At 40.0% G+C, this 21,530-nt stretch overlaps 1 protein-coding gene across 1 annotated transcript in view; it reads left to right on the top strand.

Moving 5' to 3' along the window:
• Positions 1 to 21,530, top strand: part of SPTBN5 (spectrin beta, non-erythrocytic 5) — a 90,470-nt gene that overhangs the window by 64,419 nt on the left and 4,521 nt on the right. Inside the window, exons 44-61 of the mRNA XM_058807858.1 lie at positions 1,629 to 1,817; positions 2,598 to 2,675; positions 4,100 to 4,272; positions 5,339 to 5,429; positions 6,050 to 6,196; positions 7,351 to 7,488; positions 8,223 to 8,479; positions 8,630 to 8,816; positions 11,342 to 11,554; positions 11,930 to 12,126; positions 12,717 to 12,921; positions 13,628 to 13,822; positions 14,929 to 15,084; positions 15,648 to 15,865; positions 17,429 to 17,618; positions 18,405 to 18,581; positions 19,524 to 19,628; positions 20,604 to 21,224. Coding sequence (XP_058663841.1) covers positions 1,629 to 1,817; positions 2,598 to 2,675; positions 4,100 to 4,272; positions 5,339 to 5,429; positions 6,050 to 6,196; positions 7,351 to 7,488; positions 8,223 to 8,479; positions 8,630 to 8,816; positions 11,342 to 11,554; positions 11,930 to 12,126; positions 12,717 to 12,921; positions 13,628 to 13,822; positions 14,929 to 15,084; positions 15,648 to 15,865; positions 17,429 to 17,618; positions 18,405 to 18,581; positions 19,524 to 19,628; positions 20,604 to 21,224 — 3,537 coding nt within the window. The remainder of the gene's footprint in view (positions 1 to 1,628; positions 1,818 to 2,597; positions 2,676 to 4,099; positions 4,273 to 5,338; positions 5,430 to 6,049; positions 6,197 to 7,350; positions 7,489 to 8,222; positions 8,480 to 8,629; positions 8,817 to 11,341; positions 11,555 to 11,929; positions 12,127 to 12,716; positions 12,922 to 13,627; positions 13,823 to 14,928; positions 15,085 to 15,647; positions 15,866 to 17,428; positions 17,619 to 18,404; positions 18,582 to 19,523; positions 19,629 to 20,603; positions 21,225 to 21,530) is intronic.

The raw sequence follows: 21,530 nt of genomic DNA, 5'->3' as shown, positions 1-21,530 counted from the left end.
TTCAGTCTCACATCATGCACGCTGCTTATCTCCTTATTCATATTGCTAAAGAACTTCATGCCAGTTAATCCTTGCTTCCAGCTAGATTTTTTCATGTGAACTTAATTTACATGAGAAGAAAATAAAATCAGTGCTTTATTTCACACAGCAAAGCAAATTACCAATGAATGGTGCTACATATTCCCTTTGGAAACACTTCATATCCCAGTAATAATTACCTTATGAATGTTTTGGTGGCTAATTCGGCTAATATTTTTGGTTTCTTTTATGAAAGGAGTGAAATTTTAATTAACATTAGGAAAAAAGTCAATATTATACCTTTTCTCAAGAATCATAGCTATCTTTCAGCTGCTGTGCTACATTCTCTTTGTAATTACTTTACTTCTTCTAAAAATCCTGTTCACAGAATAATTACTGATAACCAGTGCTTTGTGGGTCCCATTATTAACACAGTTTGTGGACTCTGATTAATTTTAAACCTGAATTTATTGTGAAGTACCTTAAATACCCTCCTTCTTAAGAGTAATCCATTTTTACAATGCTTTCTCCTATCACTTAACAAAGTTTTTGGTAATAATTATTTGTTATATTAAAAATATCACAAGCCACTGATGTAGTGTGCTCCAAATTTAAATGGTGGCAATATCTAAGTCTTTAATATCTGTTAGTCAAGGAGCCCAAATGGCTCTAAGGAGACAGTCACGGAATTCTGTTCTTATGCATTATGCTCTTATGCTGACTAAACTAAAATTATAGACAAGGCAAGAAGGAGGGGTTTTTCATTTTTGTTAGTGACTCAAACCAAAGTCCATAGGAGAGACTGGAGTTGAACACAAGATGCTCATGTGAGTTTCAAAAATATTTTAATTACAATTTTATAACTCTGTTATCTATGAATGGGCAACACCACCACCCCAAAAATCTCTAAAAGCAGCAGTTCTAATTTCAGAAATGTAATAGTACATGCCATAGTGTTTAAGGTAGTTTATGAGTTAATACATGGCATTATTTCAGTCCATAGTCCATGGTATTATTTCAGTCCATAGTTTCATTTTGAAATTGCTTACATTAGAAATTCCACATTCAGTTTGCAGGGATCATAATTGCTTTTTATGCTTTCACCTTCAGGATTCAGTATAGGGGTATAATTCATTTCTAAGACCAGGTGCAAAAGTTAAGTGTGTTTCATTTTAACAACACAAAATGAAATAAAAGAATATCTTTAACATAAAAATCTGATGCAAGCTTCTTTGTCGGGAGAGGAAAAGTTCTAGGCACTGTTTCTTAAAAGCACCACTTCTGTGTAGGAAGACTGGGGGATGATATTATGGATGTTTGAAATTGTGTTCATTTATAACTCAGCATTTTCTAATCTGTGTCTAACTAAATCTCAATTTTCATTTGTAGGAAAACAATTGTTCCTGGACCAATAAACTCATTTATTATTTACATTTACTCTCTCTTAGGCAATTCTATGCACTTCCAGTAACATATCTCAAAGATGAATTATTTTCCATGCAAATATTAGTGCTGGAAAGTTACAGCCCAAGCTCTTCCCCTCAAGGCCTGTATTCTGAATAACTGGCTTTTCATAAACCCTTGACATCAACCTCAGTAATGTATTTCAGGAGGAGATTGAAGCCCGAGGGGAAAGGTTCACCGCTCTCAGTGACTATGGTAGAGAACTTGGCAATTCTGGTCACTATGCAACCCCTGAGATTCGCCAATCCCTCTTCAGACTGCAGCAAGCCTGGTCTGAGCTGATCCAAGCATGGAAAGAGCAATATATTAAATTGTTTCAGGCACAAGATTTACAGGTGAGTAAAATGACATCCAAGAGAGGATAAACATGCCACTGACAGTCTTTTCTTGATAAAAGCAGCAAATTTCTGAGATGGCAGGATGAAAAATGTGCTAATAATACCCAGTGTTTTATCTATATTTCAGTGGTTTCTGGAAGGCATGCTGAGGCCAAGCACATTCAGTGGCGACAGGACTTAGAGAAATTTTACCTCTACAAATCATAGAAATTTCTGTGGAAAATGTGCCAATATATTTTTCAAAGACTGTAAAACTTAGCAAATTTTGGTCAAACTCTCATACATCTGGAAAAAGACACATACTTATAACACAACATCACTATTCCAAATTCTAAAACCTGCCCAAAAAGACATGGTGCCAGACAAGTATTTTTTAAAAACTGAAGAAAAATTTAGCATGGACAGAATAATGTATTTTTTCCTGGCTTTTTTTCCTTATAAAATAACTACTTTGGCTGCAATTTTCCAGAAATACTTCTCTGTAACAGTCATCTCACTTTAAAAATTTCTGCTCAAACAGAGATTCTACAATGCAGAATGTCAAGTATTTTAAATAAGAGATGGGCTACTAATCCCATCTAAAATCATCACATATATGGGAACTTAAATCTTATGGTATGGGCAGTTTCAATGCTGTTTCATGTACTACATTAATTTTTGAAATCACCAATAAGTTTCATTTTTTCAGTATACTCTGCTGAAGTCATGTTAGCTTCTGCTTTATAGCATTTCAGCATGTTGTCATGTTTGTGACTGCTGGGTTTTTTTCCTACACAGAAATTCTATGGCTACGTGGAACAGATTGAGAGCTGGCTCAGCAGCAAAGAGGCCTTCCTAGCTAATGAGGACTTAGGGGTATGTGCTCTGAGAAATTACAGTTTTCTCTGCAACCAGTCTGGAGGAGAAGGGACTTTACAATGATGCGCTCTGAATCTTCCTGTGCTCTTTCTTCTTCTGAAATTACTGCTCTGCCCTGTTGGTGGTTTAGAATCAGATTTCTTTCCTTGGTACTTTACACAGGATGGGACTCCAAGAGTAATGGAACAATTCAACTGCTCTCAGTATAGCAGGAAAATGAGACTTCACAGAAACATGGAACTCTAGCATGGTTTGGGTTGGAAGGGACCTGAAAGACCATCCATTTCCAGCCTCCCTGCCATGGGTGGGGACACCTCCCAACAGCCAGGTTGTTCAGTGCCCCATTCAGCCTGGCTTGTCTTATCTGACCCAAATACATTTGCCAGCAGTGTGCAAGTCAACATTGCTGTCACTGCTGGCATACCCAGTGTAGCTTTAAATTACCTACCACAGGTATCAGTAATGCTGCAATAACTGAAACTGCAGACTGATGCATGGGCTGCAAAAGCTGCTCAGGATGCTGGATTTACATTCTGACACTTAGCTCACCCTACACCTTGTAGAGGTAGTGCTACTAAATTAGTTGCCCCTGCAGGTGCTACAAAAACATCTCAGAGTTCAGTGTATTTGCAGTCCGTTCATTACAGTACAGACTTAGAAGGACTCATCCAATCATATTTAGCTTAACAATGTGCAGAAAATGCTCTGTGAGTAATTTCCCATCCAATGACTCATGTAAGCACCCAGAAGTTTAGTGGTTTTTTTTGACCCATTTGATGTGAGCTTATTGCTTCATTTAGAATAGTGGAGAAGCAGAATTTACTGGGATAACAACAGTTTGACACCACTGGTTCTATAATTAAAGTGCAGAGAGGTGATGAAAAGAGAACTCTGAGTCATTAATCTTGGGATTCACAAACATTACAAGAACTGTTTCTCTGCAGATTAAATGTAATGTCAGACTCCAATCCTCAAATTCAAATCTGGATCTGAGCTCTTCCAAATTCCATGGGTTGAAATTGAGACTCTAATTTTAAACTCCTTCTGTGACATATTTGTTCACTTAACTCTGATTTCAGTTTGACATCCCACGCTTTCTTTCAACATGGCATCTGTCTTAAGACTGATTTAAAATTAGGGGCTGACGTTTCAATTCCTGAGACGTTAGGTGTTCTAACCAGCACAACAATGTGCACGAGAAACTAAGCATCCAGCACTGAAATAATGGCTTCAGACCTTGCACGGAACAATATTTAGGTCCCAAGTGTCAGATCAATGCCAGTCAATTCCAAGGAACAAAAAAATTTCTTGACAACTAGTTTGCAAATCTGGGGTAAATGCCATTTATCTTCTGGATTATCAGTGTTTTGGATGGAAAGGCTCTGACTGAAAGCAGCTTCCCTTTGTTGAATTCTATCCAGGACTCAGTGTCTAGTGTGGAGAGCCTGCAGCGGAAACACGCACAGTTTGAAAAAGCCCTGGAAGCTCAGATGGAGAAAATCAATGAGATGGCTTCATTTGCTCAGCAGCTAACACAGAACAAGCACTATGACTCAGAAAATATCAACAGCAGATGCCAGGCTGTTCTGAGGAGGTAAAGTCAAATCCTTCCCATGTCAGCCACCAATCTCTTCTGCAATGAGACCCTCCTCCTGTGATCATTATCTTTAAGTGAATTAAGAGAACTATAAGCTGGTTTGCATTTGCTCAACTTCATGCTTTGCACTGGAGTCTTCCCAAATTGGCTGTATTTCATTCCAAAAAGCAATTAAGTGGAGGGGGAGCAGGATTCAGAAAAAGGCAGTTTCTCTTTAATTTTGGCCTGGCCTTGGGGACAGTGCTGTGATGCTCATTCTGGACAGTGCTGCAAACAGAAGGCCTGCCAAGCCATTAAATACTTCATTATCATTAAATACCATCATTAAATACCAAAGGTAATTTCCTAGACAACTGCTTTACTCTGCTCTAATGGGGTTGATCTTTAAGCCCCACTCAGATTATCCATTAGGGCATTTGCAAATTTTCTGATCACATCTTGCCCTCTCGCGTGAATTACTTTATTGCTACTAACAATTTGCATATTGTTCATCTTAAACAAGTGCTGAAGTAAAAGCAGTTGTATTCCCTGCTGTGGTAGATTAAAAGAGCTACATAAAAGTTATGAAAAGAGACTGGAAGTCCCCTTTGATTCTAGTGAACATACTGATTTGTAAATGTTTTCAAATTTTATATGATTTATTAATATCTCACATCTGCATTAACACTAATAAAGGGCTGCAGGTCCAAAAGTGGGGGAAAAAAATTGAAGGATGGTGTAGCTTTAGTTTATCCATGACAAACACCATCACATTTGTAGGATTTCCACATAAGAAATGTGCTGAGTTTATGTTCTCTTGAATCCTGAAAGGCAATAATGGTGATTTCCAGAGGCAGATACCATATACACAGAACTTGTAGGATATCTGTCAGCTCACAATCTTTCCTACAGTGTCCTGGGCATCTTCTCTGACAGCTGGATCAAGGGAATCTAAATATCATGGACATTTCCCTTCTAGGGAATGGAGGATTTGATCATGTGTGTTTTAGAGGTGAAATTTGAAAACCCTTATCTATCTAATTCATTCTGTGACTTTTACCTCACATATCTGTCCTCATCTCAGAAAACAGAGACTGCTGGAGAATACTGCTGCTCGCAGACATTTGCTAGAGGAATCAAGGCTTCTGCAGAAGTTCCTGAAGAATTCTTTTGAGGTAAAATTACACAGGATTCATAATATTCTGATTTCTTAAAATATGCTGTGCTGCATAGATCTGAATGCCCAGACAGATTTGCTGTGAGGAAAATCAAGGAACTGAGCCTGGAATGAGATAATATTGGGAAAGATGAGGATAAGGATGAAGGGATATTTTTCAATTCTTTCCTCTAGTCTAGTGTAGTAAATGAAAGATCTACTGTACATTGGAAAACAGCAAAATGCAGAAAAAATAAATGCATTACAAGGGAATGTGCCATCATTAAAAAAAAAAGGAAGATTTTTTTGTGAGGTACTGACAATGGGTTAGAAATAGGGTGATCATTGTCTATGCTCCCCCATGCACACATGTGCCCATGCATTTTCTCACTGCATGGGGGCTATCTGATGGAGAAGCTCCCTTTCCAGACAACAGTGCTAGTAAACAAACATATAGGGGTGACCTCATGAAGGGCAGGAGGAGCTATGGGAAGCAGAACCTCAGAAGGACAACTCATTTTGGTCCTCATTTCCCAGTTCCCTGTTTTATATATATAAGAGGAGAGCCTGCAGGCTGGAGCGGAAGAAACTGAAGAAACACTGAAGATTTTGTTTATTTCTGTTCTTCCCTCCTCACAGGTGGCTGCCTGGATTAATGAGAAGAACAGCATTGCCCAGGATGATAGCTGGAAGGATCCAAGCAATCTGCAGACCAAACTGCAGAGGCATCAGGCTTTCCAAGCAGAGATCATGGCCAATAGAAATCACTTGGACTCCATCAAATCAGTGAGAGAAGCAGGGTTTTGGGCAAGGGTGGGGAACTGGCATGAAAGACTCTGCAGACAGTGTGAGTTACAGTGATCTCAACCAAGGGAGGGGGAGTCACTGTCCTCTCACTGGTATTGTCCATGTTGTCTCTGAGTATACTGAGAAGCTTATTCTTTTAGTCCACCAAGAATTTTCTGTGTCCATCTCTTTCTTCACTCTCTTACTATCTAGTGTGAGCTTGCTCTGCATGTTCACTGTGCATGCAATGGAAACAGATGGGGACCTGCAATAAAAGATGCAATCCACTGACTTTAGGGACATCTCTCAGGGTGAATGCCACTTTAGAGGTATCCTTGTTTATTTCCAGCAGAGAATCTATCTGATTGGATGTACAGCCTTAACAAGACATGTAAGATGTATCCAACAAAAAGGATAGTTTTCAAGTGCTTCCTTTGCAGAGACACGTTAGTAGGCGAGATACGAAGGAAGCCTGACAAGACTTGTCAGATATTTGGCAGAAGCTGTGATCAGATGATAAGTTTGGAAGGACAGACTGTAACATGTTTATTAATTTTATTTTCAGCACAGTGCTTACTGGATGTATTTTGCAATAGATTGCTACATTAAAAGTAGATTGCCCCCTCCAGATTCACCTGCATCTTAGAAACACCTCTCCTTTTCTTTTTTGCTTTTTCTTTTCTCTTTTCTTTCTTTTCTTTCCTTTCTTTTCTTTTTCAATCCCCCTGTTTGCAGACATGACAAGAGGGGGTTAAAGGGTGGAGCTACAATCCTCAGTAAAATTATCTGGTTTTATAGACTTGTTTGCACAATCTCTCACATTATTTCATGATGCCCTGCCTTCTTTGTTGGGAATAGTCCTAGTATTTGTGCTAGTCCTAGTAGAACACCTACTGACCTAGTATAGCACCTTTCACTTGCTGTGCCTCTTGCTTCCCTTGATGTGCAGTTTCTGCCCTAATTTCAGTAAGCCTTTTGTCTTTATTAGATTTTTCTCTGTCTCTGCAATATCTCCATCTATTATGTCAGGAGGTGAAGGTTGCAGCTGGCCCTTTACCAAAGAGTGCTGGTAGACTTTGATGATGAAGGCAAAAGTGATATATTCTAGTGCATTCAGCAAAGGAAGAATATGTTGCCTGTTCCTTCTGGCATAGGAAGGGGAGAAGATGCTCCATGAAAGGCACTATGCCCCAGAAGCCATTCAGTCCAGACTACAAGAAATGGAAGAGCTGTGGGAAGAGCTGCTAGCAAGTTGCCAGGATAAATGGACCAAACTGCAGGATGCTTACAAGGTAATGCCAGTGGCAACAGGGATGCCAGTGGCTGGCTGGATCTTGGTATCTTTTCCAGAGATAGCACAGCTGCCTTGCTACATGTCTCATCTACAAGTGTCACTTGATACAATCCAGCCTGATTCCTCAAGGCCATTATTGTAAAGAATCTGCTAAGTGTGGACTGACTGAATGGAATTGGCAGGAAAATTGGAGATCCCTATGGAGGGAAGAGGATTTGTATCCTCTGGGCTCGATTCTGCTTTCTGCTGCTGGTTTAGATCCAGATTCCAAAGAGAGTTACTGAGGAAAAATGTGTTTACTCAAATTGTGTCAACTCTGCATCTTTCTCAAGGCCATCTTTTCTCTAGCACATTGAGAAAGAAACCTACAGCTGCTTTTCATTTTTCTAGCTCCAGGCACATGAATTGTCATGACTGTGAGTTATGCTTGCTTGGGCTATCAGAAAATCTGTGGTTATAAAACAGAGCTCTCCCTTTAAATGTTCTTTTTTTTAAAGGTGCTGTGTCCATGATCTGCATTTGTGCAACACAAGTAAGATAAGCTAGTGATGTTCAATGCGTCTGTTCTTGTCTTTACCATGACTGAATTCTCTTCTTCATTTGCACCACCATTGTGTATGGGAAAAGTTCACTGAGCACTGTGTGCAATCTTTACTGCGAGTGGCTGAGATTTTCACATCACATTATCTGTCCTAAAGGTTTAAATTATCTTTTCTTCTTGCTTGTTCTCAGGGTCTTCATTTTCAGCGAAATGTAGAGGACACGGAGAAATGGTTGGAAGGTGTGGAAAATGACCTGAAAGCACCATACAATGACAATGATCTGGTGGTTTTGAACAGTCATCTGAAGAAACAAGAGGAACTGGAGGAAGACATTGCTGCCCATAGGGACCGGCTGCAAGAGCTTGTGGTCACAGCTCAGCAGTTCCAGAAGGAGAAACATTTCCTTGCTGATGAACTAGAAGAGAAAGTGGATGAACTGGTGCAGAGGTGTGTGAGAGCCTGACCTGTCTTCTGCCAGCTTTTTTCTTCCCTGAATATTCTTTTTTCTTTCCTTCTCTACACTACTCTGAAATTAGTGTTTTGCGTTCATTCCTTATCAATCTGTAGTCCTCACTGGATTACCTTTAAAACCTACAGGTACAAAAGGCTACGTGACCCTCTGCAGGAGAGGCGGGGAAGTCTGGAGGCAAGCAGACTGCAGTACCAGTTCTTCCGAGATGTTGATGAGGAGCTGGCTTGGGTTCGTGAGAAGCTCCCCATGGCTTCCTCCAAGGATTATGGCCAATCCCTGGTAACCATTCAGAGTCTACAGGAGAAGCACCAGGTAGTGTCATGTCTTTAGAATCAAATAAAGAATCAGTCTTTAGAATTAAATAGAAAACACTTAATTCAATTTGTCTCTAGCAAGCTTCATCTGCTGTGCTTTGGCTAACAGGAGGCAGCATGCCTGGCATCATTTTTATCCTTTTCTTTTTCAAGGATCTGTCCATGACTTGACAACATGCAGGATGCCGTCCTGCTTACCATTGCAGGGGTGCAAGTACCACACCACAGACCTTCTGTGGTCACGTTGGCTGTTTCTGTGAACTGAGTTCAAACCCTGGCCCTTTCAATACAAAATAGATTTTACAAACTTGTGCATATTTTCATAGGTTCTTTGGTCCTAACAAAATGCTTTCAAACTCAGTAGATCCAAGAAAGCTCATTGCTCAGATGTCTCAGGATAAGCTCCCAGGAAAATATTTTTACCAAAAACTTTTTCAGCTCTGATGAAGGGAGGGAGGGAGGGAGGGAGGGAGGGAGGGAGGGAGGGAGGGAGGGAGGGAGGGAGGGAGGGAGGGAGGGAGGGAGGGAGGGAGGGAGGGAGGGAGGGAGGGAGGGAGGGAGGGAGGGAGGGAGGGAGGGAGGGAGGGAGGGAGGGAGGGAGGGAGGGAGTTAACAGGGAATTATTATGCTAGCTGACGTTCACTCCAGTGGTAGCTTTCAAGACAACTGCTGAAATATTTCACAAGGTTCAGATGGGCCATCAGAGAAAGCAGTGCCTGGAATACTGTCATCTCAAATACCAATAAATACCTTCCTGATGGTTCTTTAATAAGGAGTACTCTCTCTTGGCAAATACAAGGTGGAAGAAAAAATATTCCTGCTAAGATTTGCCAGCAGCTATTGGTATTTAATATTAATATTAGTATGTGACATCCCATTTAAGTGCCATGTCAATGACTTTTGGAGAAATCTGTGCAAGCTGCATTAGGATTGGGAAAGACAGGAGATCCTATGAATTGTCAATGTGTGTGATAGACACAGTCAGAAAGAGAGAAAGCCCAAGCATCTGGTGCTATCATTGTGAAAAAGTAAGAATGAAAAACTTGTTTCATCATGATTAATAACATAAATGTTGTTTTGTGTGCAATTACTCCTAAAATTTATGAACTCTTTGGCATGGTAAGAAAGTAATTAAGTTCACAGAAGAAAAGAATGCTTGAGCTGAATTAATCTGCGAAAATATTTCAAATAACTGAAGGAACAGAGGAGATACTGCTTTAGGCTATGATTAATTTTTGTTAATTGGCTAAGTCTCAAAATGTTTCGACTAACTGTGAAAGTGGGAGATATATACCATAAAATCGGTGCATAATAAAATTCTCTGACATTTTATTTACTATTCTTCTGGAAACAGGATTAAAATATAAGCTTTTAATTCTCAAAAATTGTTAGCTACAGCCTGTGCACTTTCTTTTTAATGTTGGTTTACAAGCAAGCAAATGTCAGAATTGCCATAACAGTCAAGAATTGAATATTCTGTTAGCTTCACCTCTATTGTTTGTCCTAATGAGCCAGATTTGCAAAATTCATTCCTTGATTTGTTGCCACAAAAGAGATTGTGAGTGAACTGTATTAACCTTCTTCCTAAAGAAGAAAAAAAAAGAAGCTGCCTTGCAAAGCAGCATTTACACACAAATATATTTTGCCTTCAAACAGCTGCTTGGCTTGGAAAAGATATGGTGTTACTTTTCAACAACATCTTGAAATCAATAGGGGGAAGTTAAAGGCAAGATTAGAATCAGAGCTTTTTCCAGCCAAGTTTGACACTTGAGTTGAGAAAGCAACTCCCCTCCTCATAGAGGGCATCTCATTTACATTAACAGAGCACTGCAGTCTAACTCTGAACCTGCTTATTCATAGCTGTGAAATTAAACAGAGCAATGGTAAAATAGTGGGGCTTGTTTGTGCTCAGGCACAGTCAGCCAAAGAAAGCATGTATGCTCACAGAAATGCATGTATGCTCACAGAAATGCATGTATGCTCACAGAAATGCATGTATGCTCACAGAAAAACCACAGCATGGGCCTTGCCTACCCAGGGGAGAGTATATGGAGGGATGCATATAGTTTTAACATCTACCAGTCTTCAAAAATTAATGCCAAGGAAAGCCCTTGAGAATTGGTTTGAGGTGGTTTTCTTCTCTCCTTGTCCTGTTGGCTGCCTGGCACTGGTGTACCCACAGTGTTTACAATGGCTGCTATGCAAAGATGCATCTTCTACAAAAGCATTGGCAAGTGATAAACAGTAACGTGCAGGCAAGTTGAACCTTTTCCCTCCATACTCTGAGGTAGATATACATCAAAGTTCAAACTTCATGGCTAAATTTGATTTCTATGATCACTGCTTCACCCCAAAAAAAGTCCTCCACTCCAATCCAAGCATGCACTCAGACTTTGTACCTCTGACCCACCTTTGTGAAGAGAAAAAGCAAATTTATAAAGGAATTGCATGACTACATTTTCTGGAATAAAAATTCCGTAACTTGAAATTTTGGTCTATCATTTTACTCTTTACTCTTTCCAGAATCTGGAGAATGAGATAAATAGTCGAGATGCTTTGACCAAAGCAGTGATCAGTACAGGACAGAAACTGGTAAGGGGAGGCCACTCAGCCTCTCGCAAGATTTTAGAGCATCTGAAGGAGCTTGAGACTTCTGTAGAGACCTTGAAGGCAGAAGCTCAAGAGAGGAGACAGAGGCTTATGCAGTCCTATGAGGCCCATCTGTTCCTAAATGAGGTAAGGTTGGTTCCTGGGAGATTTTATTTTTTTAATTTCTTTTCTTAAAACAACTGGCACCTATATTGTTGAATGGATGTAAGTGCTGAGAAAGAAGCAGAATTCACACTGCCTTGATTTTTCATATCTGGTAAATAAGGATACAGTGGAGAAGCAACAGTTATCTTCCCAACAAATGGCAGTGAGTAATATGTAACTGCAATTACTGGATTCTGGGTACACATTTTTTGGAACGATGTCTGCTAGATTGCATTACAGGAGCACATCTAAGGTGCTCTCTGTCTTCACTGATGTGTCAGTGCACCACTGCTTTTAGTTTTCTTTGTCTTGACTTAAATCAAGCTGTATCAAGGCTCATCCCTGTATTTTATACAGCTGCTGGAGGTGGAGGCATGGCTGGCAGAGAGGAGTTTCATTCTGGAGACCTCTGATTACGGGAAGAATGAAGAATCCACACAAGTTTTACTTCGTAAACTTGAAGCTACCAAACTGGACATGGATAGCTTCAGGTTGAGGATCGAGAAAATACAGGAGACAGGAGCCAGCTTAATAAACAAAGACAGTCCAGAGAGGTATGAAAGTAAAAACAGGTTTCTCCTCCACATCTGACAGAAACTCCCAGAGAAGGCAAATAAAGAAAAGTTCAACTATGTTTGATGGCTCATTCAGAAATAAGATTTCAGGGATCATCCATCCCTCCATCATCATCACGGACACTGAACTCCCCAAAAGCTTGATGATTGTTTGATTGTTTTAATGCTTTCATGAGTTGTTTTTTTTTTTTAACAACAGACCATTTAATGCAGATCAGCTTCTTTGTCCATTGTCTACTCCCAGGAGTAGATATCTAACTTAATTTACCACAAATGTTCAAAAACCACTGTGCTTGGGAAAGGAAATGAACATTCTTGACAGTTCACTGTTTTTTATTGAAAGTTTGTTTCTATATCTGGGGAGAAGGATAGGAAAAGAGCAGCCATTTGTATGATTTACTTTAATTTCCTGAGCTAGCTGGGTTTATTGGCACAGCATAACTCACTCCATGATCTTATCTGGTTTATTCTGTGTTTTAAAGGTGTTGCAAATTAAACCTGTCAGAAAAAGCAGCGTTTAAAAAGAACCATAAAGCAAAGACATACTTTCTGCTTCTTATTCTTTGCAGTTCGGTAATACTTTCAAAGCTCCAGGGGATCCTAGCAGACTATCAGTCTCTCCTACAGAAGTCGGACACCCAGAGAAAATGCCTGCAAGAACAACTCCAGCTCTATCAGTTTGAAAGAGAATTCCAGCTGGTAGATGCATGGCTTTCCAGTAAACTGTCTGTAGCAGAGTCCGATGACTATGGGCAAGACTTAGATGATGTTGAGGTAAAAGAAAATAAAAAGTATTGCATGTGTGGTGTGGCAAAGCAGGGATATATTTGCTGCAATTTTTATATAGCTGCTGACAATGAAGCATGTTACAATGACAAAAACCAAGCAGAGCTGTTATCTCTACAGCAAGAACTCAGACTGGCTTCTGTCTGCTTTGACAGGCTTGCTGAGGTAGCATCCTCCAACAGAAAATTAGATGTATCAGAAAGTTAGCTTTTCTTGGAATGAGATGAGGTCAGCACACTCCATTGCTTGCCCTGCTTATAAATTTGACAGGAGCTAAAAAAATTGACTATGGTCAAAAGCAGTGGGCTGCAGTGCTCATATCTCTTGCTGCTGATTTCAAGGATAAATTTCTCCCTGGGGCACACAGTGCAGAGAGGTATAATTAGCAGTGTCCACTCCTCCTAGGAACTGCTGCATATGTAGACAAGTTCTGTTCATTAACTTTTGATGTGAGCAACTTCTGCTTGTCAGGACATGGTTATTTTTTCTCTGTGACACAGAATGTTAAATGATCAAGACAAAAGATGTCTTCCTCTGACTCTGGGTCATTTGGATTTACCAAGCAATTTGCACTTGTAGCTTGCAGTGCATAGCTTTTGTGTTATACAAAGCAGAGAAAGTGATTCCTTCTGCCTCTCTCATGGAGGTAGGCAGAAATTCTTTATCTAAATTTGTGTGCCCATTTATTCTGCAGGTGCTGGAGAAGAAGTTTAAAGATTTTGTAAATGAGATGAAACCACTGGGACATTCCAAAGTTGTCTCCTTAAATGAGTTAGCATCTAAACTGGATAAGGAAGGCCACAGCAAGATGGATGTTATCCAGAAGAGAACTAAGCAAATCAATGAAATGTGGGAGAAACTATGCAATGCCATTGATATAAGGACAGAGGTAGGAAACACATTAAAAACGGGGGCATTGATTTCCTTGCAGCCTCCCATGCCCTTTCTTTCCCAAACTCATGTTGAAACACATGGTTTACAGGGGCAATGAGTACATATTGTTCAATTTTTTCTATATTCATTTCCCTTTATAGCCACTGCTTACCCTACTGTTCTTGGCAAGGTTTATACTTGAAAGATGTTTATCAGTGCCAGGAAATTGTTTTCCTTAATTCACTGCTAACTCCAGTTTCCTGAAAAACAAAGCCAATCCAACAATTTACCACCACTAACAGGAGTCTGGCTCTGCCACTTATCAGTCTTTTTATGGAACTACTTATGTAACATGATCAAAATTCTCCAGGATTTTTGCTGAGTTAACTTCTTGAAATCAAAGAAGGCATATGGAAGAGAATGTGGTGGAGGACACAGAGCCAGCCCTCTACCTTTAGTTGGCAGTTGGGTGTTAAATCTGCTCACTCCCCCTCAGGAAACTGCAGTCACAGATATGTATGGAAAAGCAGAGGTGACACACAGAAGTCAACGGTTTTGTTTGTGTTAAGGAGAATATAAATCATCAGATGTCCTCAATCATTTTTTTCACTACTGTTGCATGACCTGTTGTTTATGAGGTAACTCAAGCCCACTATTGTCTGTTAGCAGAAATAAATGCATGACAATTGTTGCTATAAAGTTTGACTATAAACTGGTATTAGAACTTTTTTTAATACTCTAATTTCAGAAAAGCATGATTTTTGCTCAATTTATTTTCACTGTTTGTAATGTAGACTTTATTCCAAGTAGTATTTTAAGACAACCTCTGTTATGTAGAGAGCTACTTTTAGAGGGCAATTCATGCTCTCCATTTTGATAATTCTTCTTATATAGGGATAAATTGCTCTTTGGAGACATTTGTTTCTTTCCATTGTCCAACAGAACTTGGGGATCCCAGGTTAACACCTCACTTTCAGGTGACTTAATGGGGAAGATATTTCATTCCCTCTCAAAATCCCCAGTGATTTTGTACTGCATTTTGACATATTTGGGTTACTTTTCTTCATGTTGTAGACACAAAATGCTGTAGAGTATTACCATTAAATTACTTTCTTATTCCAGAATCTAAGAGCAGCCCGTCAAGTTCACCAGTATGACCATGATGTGGATGAAGTAAAGGGCTGGATGCAGGAGAAAGAGGCAGTGGTAGATATAGAAGATTATGGGTATGATCTTCCAGGTGTACAGACACTTCTCAGCCATCTTGAGGGAGTAGAGGTAAGAGGATCTGTGATGAAGCAGTAGCAGAAAAGCATAGATGGCAAAAAAAAGAGACTGCTTCTTGACTGAAGCCTCTTAAAGGCCTTACTTACAAGACAAATTTATTGCATCCTTAAAGATTCTTTGTGCCTCAGAGAAGAGGGCTTTTTCCTCCTGTTTTTAACATTGGAATATTATATACTTCTTTATTATATGCTATGATATATAATAATGATATTATTATATATGCTATGATATATAATGATAATATATTCTTCAAATCAAATGCTTTTGCTTTGAAGGATGAATTCTCTTCTAAAATCTGCTATGATAATTGCAAAGGTGTCAGCTGAACCATGGGAAACTTCAACTCCACATTTATCAAAATAATCTTTCTCATGTCTAAAGAAGTTTCTTTTATATTTAATGATGAACAAGGCATTAAAGGAAAACTGAGAGGCATTCATATTTCCAGCCTCTGTACAGCCACAGTGTAGAAAATATATGCAGCATTGTTAAATCCACTTTTGATAGAACTAAGTAGTGACTTGGTCTTACAATGCATTCTGTCTCCATTCCAGAGAGATCTGGGAGTCATCATGAAAGAGCTGGAACGGATTCGAGGAGACGCTTGGCACCTCAGCCGCACGTACCCTCAAGTTAAGGAGAACATCATGGAGAGACTCACAGATGTGGATGAGTGCTGGGAAAACTTGGACAAAAAGTTTCTGGAGAGGAAGGCAAGACTGAGCCAGGCAGAACAAGTCCAGCTCTACTTCAATGACTGCAGGGAGCTGATGTATGTATTGGCCCCTTGAGTTTGGCAGTGGGCCTTATTTCTTGTCTTTTCCGTAGAGCATTTTCTAAATTATAGCTGTTAGTTATTTGATTCCTGCTCCAGGTGCTCTGCAGCTTGCTTTCAAATCTCTTTGAACAATAATCCATGGCATCTCCTCAACAGCACTTCACGGAATTTACCAGCTATCAGAGGTGACCATGATGCCTCAGCACAGTGTGCATGACAAAGACACTTTTTTTAGAATAATTCCTACACAGTCCCTAAACAGCCCCCTGGAGAATTCCATCCCTGTGCATAAATTTGGTAGTTTCACAATTTCAATTGAAAATGCTGTTGATTCTGTAGGAAGGTAGGGTTAGATAGTGAAGTAATTTGTACACCTGCATAGACACGAGTGCCCCTTTGTCTCAGAGTTGAAACAGCTGCATTAAAGGTAATCTCCTGGAATAGGTAATGAAAAAGTTCACCTATGACAGGAGTAGAAATATAAAGACAGTGGAATGGTTACCACTGACTATTGGACACTTACTATGCTAAGGGATAGATCCTGAGCTCAGGTAAATCATGAGTAAGTTTGTGCCAGCTGAAAGTTATGGAGTAGAAAATGTTTCTTAAAAAGTACCTATCAATATGCTTATTTTCATGAATGCTCTTTGTGCACATGAAGTACTTTCATGTGTGGTCCTTTACAATGTATAAAAATACTGTTAAACTGTGTTGTCTAGGCAATTGCAGTTAGTTCTTTCTGAGAATTTGAATGCACAATGCTTTGGTATGTGCAGATCTACATCTTTATTTTTAATAGGCTACGTATGGAAACAGCACTGGGAGTATTATAAATCCCCAGATTTATAAACCTTCATCAACATATTTGTATATTGCTGTGGTTTAACCCCCCCAGTGAGCAGCAAAGCCAAGCCGCTCACTCCCCCAGGTTCCCAGTGGGTTTGGGACGAGAATCAGAAATTAAAAACAAGCAAACAAACAAAAAGCAACTCATTTGTTGAGATAAGAACACTCTAGTAATTGAGAAAAAAGTAAAATATAATAATAGTAAAAAAGAAAAAGAAAAAATAACCCTCCCAGAAACTCTTGATGCACAATACAGTTGCTCATCACCACTCACCGGTGCCCAGCCTGTCCCCAAGCAGCCATTGGTCCCTCCTGGCCAGCTCCCCGCAGTTTATATATGGGCTGCGATGTTCTGTGGGATGGAGTATCCCTTTGGCCCGTTCCGGTCAGCTGTCCTGGCTTTGTTCCCCCTGCCTGGCTCTTTGTGCACCTCCTCACTGGAGAGCCTGGAAACTGAGACACCCTTGGCTTAGGGTGAGCACAACAGAGGGCTGTCAGCATTGTTCTCATACTGAATCCAAAACTCAGCACTGTATCAGTTACTAAGAACAGAATCAACACTATCCCAGGCAAAATCTGGACAATATTAATATCTTTTGTGAACAAATAAAAGTCTGCATACATGTATCCACAGCCATGGGATGTATGCATTCCCAAATGTCCAGCAGACTCAGATTCCTCCCCTTTTTACCCTTTTTCCCCGTTCTGTAGGGCCTGGGCCAATGAGATGCATGCTCTGGTGATATCTGAGGAACTGGCGAACGATGTCCTGGGAGCAGAGCTGCTCATCAAGCGCCACGAGGAGTACAAGCGCGAGATAGAGAAGCAGTGGCTGAAATATGAAGAAATGCAGCAGGCAGGAGGTGACCTGATGAAGAAGGGGCATTTCATGTCTGTAGAGGTGTGTTGAAGAGTTAAATATTTTACAAACAAGAGTGAACAAAGAGATGAAACAGACAGGAGGTGCAGCTTTGTCTCTCAGAACAGAAGAACTAAATGGGACAATGGGGTTCTTTGCTATTAAAAGCTACGTATTTCATGTGACACACAGAAGAAGAAAACACATTTTAAAGTTCTTGTGCTACATTACAATGCAATCACCTTGCATTGCTAATGTCCCTGAGTTCACCAGAAGAGATGTAATTCTTCAGAAATGTCCAAAAGGGGAGGAATGTTAAAATTTCTGTGATTCTGTTACCTGTGTATCTTTAGACTTTGCCCAAGACACTGTCTGTAGATCCAGAGATCACACCATTGAAAACATCTTCAGAATTTATGCAAGATCACGTTACTTCTGTTGTAGAAAGAACAAGAAAACTTTCTCCATTGTTGCCTTGCCATACGTGCATGCATTTGTTGAATCTCCCAGTTCTCACTAGTTTCATGGTACAAGCTGCCTAGATATAAAGTTTCATCTTGGGAAATCATATGGCAGAATATTTGTCATTCAGTATGTGGAATACGCCTAAAGTTGTATTATCTAGCTGCACAATTTACATGATAAATTAATTCAAGTAGAAAAAAGAGGACTCAGACATCTTTTCTAAATTATGCTAACATCACAAAATTATCTAGAGATCATCTTCTAAATCATGAAGGCAGATTAGTGCCTGCCAGACAGTTGACTGTCATGTGTAAGTCTGATCGGATTTTTCAACTCCTGGCATTACAAATATTCTTTTTCTAGATTGAAGAAAAACTGTTAGAGCTGTCTGAGCTGATGAAGAAGGTAAAGGAGAGCTGGGACATGAGGAAAGTGTTATATGAAGAAAACTGGGAGATCCAATTGCTCCGCAGAGAGCTTGAACAAGCAGAAGCGTGGCTGGCTGCCAAGGAGAGCTTTCTTTCAGACCCATCCTATGGGGTGAGTAACAGCCCTGCAGCATTACTGAGCACTGGCTGCCTCAGCATGTGCAGAGGGCCTGGCTCATGGACCAGCTCAGGCCTGAAATTAATCACAATCTCAACACCAATGAGCCCTTGAGATTAGAAAGGGCAGGAGCTCTGTCCTCTTGCAGAAGTGAGCCCAGGGCAGCTGCTGCATTTAACATGGTGATGGGCTCCTGGAAGTGGTGGCTTCCAGGGGGTAGTAGAAGCCCTGGAAGGATTCCAGATCATTTTTTCAGATACCTTGCAGAAGGTTCAAACTTCCCTGTCTTGCTGAGAGCCTGATTCAAAAGGAAAAAGAAGTTTTCCCTATTTTGTAGGGAAAAAAAGGGGGCTTTTCCCACATTTTTATTCCCATTAAGTGGTAGAATGTTTTACACAGGCACGTTTATAGCTAGTTTGTAAATTCCTTTTAAAACACTAGCATTCATATTTTTGTTTGTTTTGCTGAGATTTTTTTTTCTCATTGTTGACTGTCTTCTATAATTTATAAGATTGGAAAACAAAGTCATGAACTTGAGTATCATAAACTCAGAGGACATGAAAGAAGTCTCAGATGCATTTGTTGTAGGGCAGGAACAAACTGTGTGCAGCAAAAGCCAGAATCCAAGTACTCAATCTGCACAAAAACAGTTATAGCTGGAAGCCATGGTACTACATGGCCTTGCAGAAAAGGGAAGTTTGGTATTTGAGCCCTTTTTCTCCTTCACAGCAAACAGACTGCAAGATATAGACCATTTTTTTAAATGTAAATTCAGATTTTCTTAATACACAAATGAAAAAAGTTTAGACATCCAGTTACAAAATTTTCAGAACCTTCACTTGGCTAAATAGAATGGATCAATCTGAAAATCTTAGGTGTGATCTCTTCTGATGGACTTTATTTTGGACTTCTGTATGTGGCAATTTTTCCATTCAGGATTCAGTGTCTGAAGTAGAGGAATTATTGAAGAAACATCATGATTTTGAGAAGATGCTTGCAGCACAGGAAGAGAAATTTGCTCAGCTCAGCAGGAAAACCAAGGTGAGTAGTAGAAGGCTGATGAGCTGTGCATGAAACAAGATGATGTGGGTCATTGATTGTTTGAATGTCACTCTATGTAAAAGATGGGGTAAATGAGAAACCAAAGCTGAAATATTTCAGACATAGCAAGACCTATATGTGGATCAAAAGAGACTAGCTAGCTTGAAAAAGCTGTAGGGGAGAAGTACAAACTTTCTTCTGCCAGGACCAGCAAACAGGGTGTGAGAAACAGGGTGAACCCTTGCTACACAGATGGAGAGATTTTACTTCATTCAGAATTTCAGTAAGGAGCTGGAGCCACCTGCAAGTGACAGAGAATAGCAAAGGTCTGAAAATAAATGGAGACCAATGCACAGATAGGCCTTTTTCCTTCTGGCTTAAGATTTTTACAATGGATTGTGTTAAACACCAAAGATATTAATACAGTGAGCCTCTCAGGTTCTCTTTCATTTTGGGGGAGGTTTTTAAAATTATTTTCCTGAAACAACCAGAAAAACATAGTTGTTGTGTTTTTCTTTAGGCTGAAAATTAATCTGTTTTTTGTTCAGTGACTTGAAATTTGGCTTAGTGAAGGGACAAAGGCCCTTCCTGCTGAAATTTTCCACTAGAACCACCCCGGATACTCGGTGTTCTTAGAGAAAACTTAAAGAAGCAGTGCCACAAGAGGAGAACAGTTTCTCCTTAGCTTATTAAAAAAAATCAGCCTCCAGAGAACTTATTAAGGACAGAATTCACCATATTTGAGGTTAACTGCCACTAGTATTCTTGATCTGGACAACAAAATAATGCTTAGCACATAGCAATTAAATTCAGATCTAACTCAAAAAATGCCAATGGAGGTGCAGGCCTTAAGGTTCATTGCCAGGAGACAGTTTATTTGGAAAACCATTCCTGCTTAAAATAAAAAAAATCTTAGGTAAGTATTCATGAATGTATGAAGGCAATTTAAAAAAATTTAATACTGCTGTCCTACAGAGAGAGATGAATCTCCTGAAACAAGTGGACACAGAAGAAAGTGAGCAGAAGGATAAAGGCAAAATTGTCCGGGTTCCATCTCTGAGAAGAAAACCATCTGACAAAAGGAATGCGCCACCAAAAGTGACAGAGACCAAGAGCACAACGCCACTGCCACCTGTGCCCACACACAGCGTGTCCTGGAGGGTCCCACTTGAAACTATTTTCTCTCCCATTGAAAAATCTCCAACAAGGTTCCAAGAATTCACTTCCTCGGAAGTCCCTGAAGCGCAGAGCAGCAACAAAACAGAAATGAAAGCTGAGACAAGGCTTGGTGAGATTATCACTCCAGCCACACCAAAGGCACTGGGCCCACAAGCTGCATCTTTAGAAAGTCACAGTTCTTTAGGCTCTCCTTTATCTCCTGCTCCTATAAGCCAACAACTCAGCAGCAACGTGTCAGAATCACAAGCCACCGACCACAGATCTCCTCAGGAAAAAGATACTATAGGCTCCTCTTTCTCCAGCCTGCAGACCACACCAACAGCAACACCACCCGAGCCTGGACAAAGGTCACCAGATAACTCACCAAACTTACTGCTGTCTAGCTCCTCTTGGGAGAGATTAAAGAATACATCTTCAGTAAGTCCCAGGAATTTCTGGTTCTCTCCTCACTATCCTGTGAAAACCACTATCCTGTGCTAGTTAAATAAGGCAGTAACAGGAAGTTCTGTGGGAAAGTCACAAAGAGCACCATACAGTAACATCATGATGGATACACTCCTGGATTCAAACAAGAAGCATTTTATGTGTCTTTGCAATTCAAACACTTTCCACAAAGACAGTTGATGTACAGCTTAAAACTGATTTTGATTTACTAAGCTTTATAACCTTGGTCTTAACACCTATATTGGTTTCTGTTTTTCTCTTCCTGAACTAAAAGCTATT

This window comes from Ammospiza caudacuta, chromosome 6 (genome assembly GCF_027887145.1).
Source record: "Ammospiza caudacuta isolate bAmmCau1 chromosome 6, bAmmCau1.pri, whole genome shotgun sequence".
NCBI classification, from domain to species: domain Eukaryota; kingdom Metazoa; phylum Chordata; class Aves; order Passeriformes; family Passerellidae; genus Ammospiza; species Ammospiza caudacuta.
This window is presented reverse-complemented; position numbering and strand designations above follow the sequence as displayed.